General features: G+C 33.3%; 2 protein-coding genes across 2 annotated transcripts; one reads left to right on the top strand and one right to left on the bottom strand.

Moving 5' to 3' along the window:
• The first annotated feature begins 34 nt into the window (after positions 1–34).
• LOC140058980 (leucine dehydrogenase-like) lies at positions 35–7879 on the top strand. The gene is made up of 10 exons (XM_072104773.1): positions 35–629; positions 837–943; positions 1378–1499; positions 3678–3803; positions 3940–4032; positions 4234–4340; positions 4797–4892; positions 5243–5386; positions 5731–5820; positions 6554–7879. Exons 1-10 carry the CDS (start codon positions 87–89, stop codon positions 6734–6736), a joined length of 1611 nt encoding a protein of 536 aa, XP_071960874.1. The 5' UTR covers positions 35–86; the 3' UTR covers positions 6737–7879.
• Positions 7880–7894: 15 nt separating this feature from the next.
• On the bottom strand, positions 7895–8365 carry LOC140059363 (transmembrane protein 229B-like). The gene has a single exon (XM_072105251.1). The coding sequence runs from the start codon at positions 8363–8365 to the stop codon at positions 7895–7897; it is 471 nt and encodes a 156-aa protein (XP_071961352.1).
• Between the last annotated feature and the right edge of the window lie 204 nt (positions 8366–8569).

Below are 8569 nucleotides of genomic sequence, written 5' to 3'. Positions count from 1 at the left end.
GCGCACTTTATAAATATTGCTGGTTCGTCGTCTCGCGAGAGGATCGGTAGGTTAGGCCTAACTTCAGAGAGTGAAAGTAAACCAAAATGATGGCATTATCACTTAATAATTTCAGATATTCTGCTAAACGCTATATTTCACCAACATTATTGAATCTAAACGTTCGTAATATTGCATGCAACTCTTTTAATTATAACCACGAAGGCCATCGATTCAACAAGCGGCAGTCAGTGTTCCTCCACAAAAACCGGCAGGATGAAACCGGTCGTGGAGCTCTTCGTGGTGGTAGTGCTGCGGCCTGGCCTCTATCCAGCCATCGGACATTCTTAACAACCCCTCTAGTTGCTAATACAGGGTCAGCCTCTTCCAAAACGTCTTTATTGAAGTTATCTCCTCAGAATTTCATTGACTATTTAAAAGCTGAAAATATCAGACGTCTGTATTTAGTATTTGATCCCGAAGAAAAGGCGGTGAAAGTTTCGCATCCAGGACTTCTTGAAGAATTAAAATTGTTTTTGTTAAAAGACAAAGTAGATTTTGACGAACATGAAGGCATTTTTATGCAGTTAGGAAAGCGAACAAATTGTCTTCTTGGTGCATTTATATGGCGAACAAACCGGGGACAGGCGGTAAATTTTAATTGTTTTTGGTTATTTGCATCATTTTACAATTAATTAATAAGTTTGGTGGTTTTTTTTTTCAGTAGAAGCAAGCTCATTGAGATATTATAGGAGAAAATTAAGATAATGCCTCTTTTCAAATTTCAGATTTTTTTTTAAATATAACTTTTGTTTTAATAAAAATATAATATAATAATCTATTTTATTTTTACCTAGTGCGGTGGTATACGCTTGTGGGATTACGCGGACATGGAAGCATACCTACGAGATGGTCTACGCCTTGGACAGGGTATGGGAGTCAAGTCGGCCCTTGCTGGCTTATGGTAAAGAATAACTCTAGATTGTTCATAACTGTTAATACTAAAAGTTTACGTACATAAATACATAACAAATTCTTGCGATAACACCGCACTTGTAATTCCAGTGACATGCAAAAAGTATCAAACAAATTTGTCTAGAATATTCTCTCTTGAGCCCATAATTATTCATATGAAGGTAATACTAAGGCTATATATATACAGTTACCAATTTAAGATACTAATAATTATAAAAATGATTAAACAAGTAATATCATGATTACATTGAAATAAAGTACCTTTTATTTTATTCAAATAATATTACTTTTTACCACATTACTGCTTATAATATTATTAAAATATAATTTTCATCGTAGTTTTAAATATCTAATCTAATTTGCATTGCAAGTGTTCTTTTCTTGTGATTTGGCACCATTTATTAGCATCGTTCTGTTCCGCAGGGCCGGTGGCGGCAAGGGCGTTATCCAGGAGCCACCATCAGACAACCACAAGGACCCAGAATTTCGTACTTCTTTGTTCTATGATTATGGAGAGTTTCTCTCCTCTCTCAATGGCTGTTATGGTAGAGTTACCCTCCTTCAATTTTAATTTCATTCTTTCTTTTTTGTTACTTTCTCATAGATATTATTAATTTTCATGTTTGTATTTTTTTGTTTAATTTTGTTTTTTATACTGCTCTACTAATTCTTTCTATTAATATTATATGCTCCCAGAATTATGGTGCTCTAATAATAAATAATACATATGATACAAATTAAATATTTATTCAGAAATGTTGTATTAATATTAGTAACAAATTGATTTGTGACAATGGGATCAATACATCATACAATTGTGTATTCATGTAATGACCCATAACTAAAAGAAGAAAGAACACGACCAAATAATACTAGTTGTATATAAATTTCAACTGTTTTTCTGGACCTTTCACAGTCGATTTATTTAATTAAAAGATCACGTAAAACTAATAGAACTATTATTAAGTGAAATCAGTCATTATTTTGTTTAGTGGCCAATTCTATGGTAAAAATCTTTATCAAATTTAATAATTTATTCCAGATTATTCAACTGAAGCCTTTAAACTCTTATTTAATACAGTATATTTAATATTCTACGTTTTAATCTCATTCATAATTTTAAGTACTGTATCTTTGACTTGATGCAAATTTTACAGCCTAGAATATCAATTTGGTGCATGTGTACGCCATCTGGTCTATTAACATAGCCTTCAACTTTCTATTATTATACACCTACTGGTATTCCTAATTTAGTGACCTTTACGAAACACAGTGGTTGTCTTATTAAAATAATATTACAATAACAAGGATTTAGCTCTTAAAAATGCATGTTGGGTGGTTTTTAAGGGATACTATATGTTATAAAGACATTTCGTTGCATAACATAAATATAATGTCATAATTATATAAACAACAATTGATCATCCTAATTACATCATAATCTCCATAAATGTAGGTTTACATACCAAATGGACTTTTTTATATGTTCCTAGAAAATATTTCTTATTGTCCTTTGGGTTACTGTAATTTATTCTTCTACTATTATTATAAAAATAACCTTAAGCTCTGTCTACACTGTCAAACTTTATATAGCAAAAAAATGTGATGTGCCTATGGACATGATGATGTCATATCACTACCATATTTGGATATATCACTACCTTTTTTGGGCACATCACACTTTTTTTGTCAAACTAGTTTGATAGTGCAGATAGACATAGTTTAATAACATATTCCATCTGCTCTCTATCACATGCTAAAGCTGTACATTTTATGTTTATTTGTTTGCACTGATTAATATGTGTACTCTAATTCTGCATTTTTTGAGGTATGGTGGCGGTATAGGACTTGTTCCTGAACCACCTGATAAGCATCATCGACAGCCCGAGTTTCGTACGCAACTTTTCTATGACTTGGGCTGCTTTTTCTCTTCTCTGAATGGTTGCATTGGTATGTTTGCTGCTTTGTTAGCTTTATAAAGTTCAGCATTTTGTCTCTAATTTAAATTTTTTAAAAAGGGGGGAGGGTGTAGTATATAAAAGGAATAACACAATGTTTTTTAATCTGCACACTGCCACTTGCATGTCAGTTTTCAATGTTTTAATATATTAATATTGCACACACTTTTGGTTCAACAATATGATAATGATGATTGATAACTTTGAAAACACTGATTCATTGGTTTGTTATTCTAAAAAAAGTTTTGTAAATGCATGCATTGTGTTGCAAAAAAATGTATGCACAAAAAATTATCAGTAATCATTTTTAATGCCATGTTTTATAAATAAGAAAGTTGCAACCAAATGTGTAGTATTTTCTGCATTTAAACCTTTGTGTGGTGAATGATGGAAGGGGACCATTTGAATTGAATATAGTAACTGTTTTATTTCCTACGCATCCTACAGCGAGCACAAACTCGCCAATTACAGGATGGATAAACTATTATATAATTTATCGTGCTTATTAGAGACTTAGGGAGTGGAGTTGAAAGAGTTGTGAGTTACAATCCTGGAACTAGATCAGAATTGAACCCTGGCTCTAGGTCAGGATTGAACCCTGAACCTTGGGATTGGAAGGCAAGCACGTTAACCACCAAGCTACAGCTCCACTACAGTACTATATAGTACTATTATGAGAAACAATCATCTCATAAAACATCATTTTTTCAGATATCCAACTACAAAATATTAATATTTCTATATAATTTCTGAATATTGTTTTAGTTGCTGCGGAGGACGTCGGCTTAAATGTGTCTGACTTGGACAATGTGCACATGTTCACACGCTATACAACATGTATATCAGAAGTCAAGGGTGGATCCGGCAATCCCTCAATCGCAACGGGAAAAGGTGAGTACAGTTAATATTCCCGCATTAAGTTTGGTCAGCAATACACCCTATATTTAGGTTTACAGAACACTATGAGTTTCTAACAAATTTATAATTTATAATACTGTTTCATGTATGCTGTGTTCTTCATTTGTAGGTGTTGTTTGTGCAATGGAAGGAGCCTTGGACTACCTTAACATGGGTACATTGGTAGGGAAACGTATTGCAATCCAAGGAGCCGGTAATGTTGGTAAGACAGTCATCTGTGTAAAGTTACACACAGTCTTACCTGTGATCTATGATATTCTACAGACATTCCTTAAAGATATATTGTCCCCCTAAACAATTTTTTTCTTCACATTTTTGTTGAATATACCATTTTAAATGTAATTTAAAGCAAAAAAATAATTTAATGATAATTGATTTAATCCACTGTTTACTTGTTTCCTAGCAACTGTGATAGTAGAAGAGCTGCTGCAAAAAGGCGTATCGCACATCTACGTGACAGATTGTCATCAGATACGAGTAACGGACATGAGAAACCGGTTCTATCCAAAGGTAACCAGCTCTCAAATGCTATATTCATTTCGACAGCAGGTTTTATTACAGACTTCCCAAGTCTTCGGATAGTCTTGGAGGTGTTTTTCATCCCCCATTTTTCTTACTCGCATAAAGCCTTGTCTACACTATTAAATTTTATATGACAAAAAAATGTGATGTGCCGATATATAGACATGATGATGTCATATTACTACCATATTTGGGCATATCACTACCATATTTGGTATCAAACACTAAACGCTGCCAACAATCATTTCTTTATAATTCAATTCATGTATTAATAGTTTGTAGGGTCTCTTTCCCACTGGTTACGAAGCTTTATATATTGTATTCATTTGTCTAATTGTATGTTAATTCAACCAAAATAAATTTCATTCATTTCATTTTTACCTTTGAATGACAATAAATAATATCATATCGTATTAAATCTATGACATTTTGTTTCATTTACAGTATAAAGATATTTTACAAGTTGAGAAAGTTGAGATTGATGACAATTCGGTAGCAGGTTATCCGTGTGATATATTCTCTCCTTGTGCTCTAGGAAACGTAAGTTAAAAACAACAGCGGTCCCAGGGTTAAGTTAAAAATCTTTCTGTATATATGTGCCCTTCTAGTTTACTCGTTCTTTAAAAAGGATAAACTGTGCAGATTCTTTATTAAAAAGAACCGATATTAAGAGGTCCTCTATACAGTGGCGTAATGTAGAGACCTGAGGCTTCTGGTTTAGGAACCCTAAGTGGCCCTCCAACGCTGGAGGCCTTGGACGTTTTTAGCCTTTATTGACATATTTTAATTCCTGTTTTTTCTTCTGGACACTGCTGAGAGTCTCTGGGTTTAGCCATTAAGCCGTTATGCCACTGTTTCTAGATTACTTGAACAAAGTTATTTATTCACAGGTTTTAAATGCAGATACGATTCCTATGATAAATGCTAAGATTGTATGCGGTGCAGCCAACAACCAGCTGGGATGCCCAGCAGATAACGAGTTGCTGAAGGAAAGAGGCATCTCTTACATTGTTGACTTTCTAGCTAATAGAATGGTAAATATATACTATATGTATATTTATTTCATCAACACTTTATAAGTACCACCGATACAATGGAGCACTTATTTTGATAAAGCCTCTTTTTATAAGCTTGGCTCCCAACAGAGATACAACAAAGGACGTAGCCCTTTTGCAAATAACCAAATCAATCAAATAATCTATCAATTGTGATTGATCAAATTACAAAACTACATTTATTTATATGCAGTACTAATAATTATAAGACGCTTATTTAAAACATGATGCCTAATAATAATGTGGAACTTATTTTAAAAGGTAGTTATTGTGTGATGTCACCACACTGCATATAGGATAATATTTATTATTACTTTTTCCAGGGTATTGTAAATTGCGCAAATGAGGTTTACGGAAGACTACCGGACGATCCAGCTATTACTCGTCATTTTAACAAGGAATGGGAGAATTCGGTGAGTACGGTAGTTTGGGGTTAGATAATGGTATACATAATTTCAATGGTTGTTTACATTTTAAATATTGGTGAACTAATATGCCTTAATGTGAAAATATGTAACATCCACCTTCAAAACAATGGTATTAGCTTTCTATGTTTTTAAAAAAATCTATTTTAGTCGTAAATTTTACAATGGTTAACCAAGAAACTCCCTAAAGGGTCTTTCACACCTGTTCCGGCACGGTTCCGGTCCGGCGAATCGAACATCAATGTTTCGTTTTCACGACTCTCCACACGGCTATGCGCCAATCGATATGCGCTTAGCCGCGTAAAAACGAAACATTGACGTTCGATTGGGCGCCGGACCGGAACCGTGCCGGAACAGGTGTGAAAGACCCTTAAGAGCGAGTGAATGGCTCAGCGGTTAAGACAGTGGAACTGTAATTACGTAGCCATAACATCGCCAAGGGTTCAAAGCTCACTCGATCCATGGTTCTGGTGGTAGGTAGAACGAGTCTTTTCGGACTATAAACGTAAGTCCATGAGTGTACACATCTAGCTCATGTGTACTTTAAAGAACCTAGTACATCGTTTGGGACAAGTAGGGTTATCCCAGTGTACTTAGTACATCACAGCCACTGATCATAACTGCCCCCTCTGGGAGACCAGTCTTTGGCCCTGCCAGTGAACATGTTCAACTCTTAGATATAGTGCAATTCAATAAATAAATGTATTATATATATTCACAGATATTCAACATTACTAACAAGATTTTAAAGAAAGCTGAAGATGACAATATCACTCCTGTAGAGGCAGCAAATGAAATTGCAGATAAATTGAGTCGTGAACTTCATCCAATTTGGCCAAACAGAAGCAAGCAAATTATCAAGTCTTTAGTGGATAATGAATGGCACTTAAAAGCCTTGATTTAATGAGGGGGTTTCCCTTTTTCAATGATGATATAATGGGGTTTACTTTAGCGATACAATAGGTTTCTCTTTGATGTTGTAATGGGTTTTTCCCTCATCCATGTTGTATCCCTTTATAATCTATTTGGACATCCCCCTTCATGTTGTAATTGGATTTCCCCTTTATTTTGTAATGGGATTTCTCCTTCATTTTGTAATGGGATTTCTGGTTAATGAGGTATAATGGGATTTCTGCTTAATGAGGTACCGTAATGGGATTTCCCCTTCATGTTGTAAAGGGATTTGCCGTAACACAGATATTTTAATTTTTAACATATAATAAAGGAGGCATAAATTTCCTTGCCAAATATATTTACACAGTTTAGTATATTGTAGAGTGCTAATATATTTAATCGTTTTATATTAATTAATTGTTTATAGGTAATAGCAGAAAATAATTTGGTATTTGGTTGGGAAAGAATCTATTTTATTTTTAACTAAGTGGCTGTTGTACTTATATGCAGATTAGTGTAGTATGCAATGTGTTAATTTATTTAATGAAAAACATAATTTATGCAGCAAAAACTATGTAATATTCCATAAATTGTAAACAAAAGTAGGTAAAATAATGATGTGTTAGGTATATAGAGCAATTAATTATGTATTTTTATAAACAAAGTGTGTGTAATTGCAACATAGGTTCTGAATGGTTAAGTTAAGTTAAGATGTACTGATAGCATAGTAGTGTAGTTAAATGTATTTTAGGTTTTCAGTTTTGTTATTCAGGTATTATCAATTGAAATATTTAATTGAAACAGTATACTTATTGTCAATGTTTAAATGTATATTTAGTTGTAGGTTTAAAATATTGCATTCCTTTTATATATTATTTAACTACCTTAGAGACCATGTCAATAATCTACTGCAGTTTCTGCAGTAACTAGATTTTTATGTTTAATGCAGTGACTGCCTCATAAACTTTTACATTGAAACAAAATAAAATCATTTTATTTCAGAAACATCATGAGATTACTGCAGTAACTGCAGTAGAACATGGACATGGTTCTTTGATAAACAACAACAATGCATTTTAAAAATATTATTTAATAATATTTATTGCTTTCTAATAAATTTGAATATGTTAGAATGACATTTCTTTATGATAGTGAATTTTAAACTTCATCATTTCTGCTTCATCTTCACAGGTTGTCGTAAACTTAATAAAAATCCAGAAAATACTTCTTGCCAGTAGCCCAGAAGCGCCCATCCAGGGGCATATGTCAGCGTTATAAGTCCCATAAAGTTCATTGACCGGTCACTATAATCCCATGGACATGCATCAAATTGTCTTAAAACTAAACCGGAGCTTAATTCCACAGCGTATGCTATCAGTGTGTATATAAACACCCGTACAATGCACGCAACGTCTTTTTCTTGTAGGCGAAGATATATACGTTCAATTATAAAACTACCTGTTCCGTAAATTATGAATGAATACAACGATGTGTAGCCAATTAAACGAGGGTCAAATGATTCAAACACTAGTTGCCATAATGCTGTAAAAACGATTTCGTCAAGAAAGCCATGAACTCCGTATGCGATAAAACGTATGGTGGTAGATAATGGTTGAAGATGGGCATTGGATATCTTCATATCTATATAAAAAAAAATAATATAAAATTTTAAAATACATATAAATTTAATATTCATTCATTATTTTGGTTACATTTGATTTGTGAATGGAATGATGAATATACATTATGCTCTCTCTGTATAAAGCTCTGTCTACACTAACTAGTTTGACAAAAAAATGCGTGATGTGCCCAAATATGGTAGTGGTATGACATTATCATGTCC

Source organism: Antedon mediterranea, chromosome 9 (genome assembly GCF_964355755.1).
Source record: "Antedon mediterranea chromosome 9, ecAntMedi1.1, whole genome shotgun sequence".
Lineage (NCBI taxonomy): Eukaryota > Metazoa > Echinodermata > Crinoidea > Comatulida > Antedonidae > Antedon > Antedon mediterranea.
The sequence above is the reverse complement of the archived record's forward strand: the minus strand, read 5'-3'. Positions and strand labels throughout refer to the sequence as shown.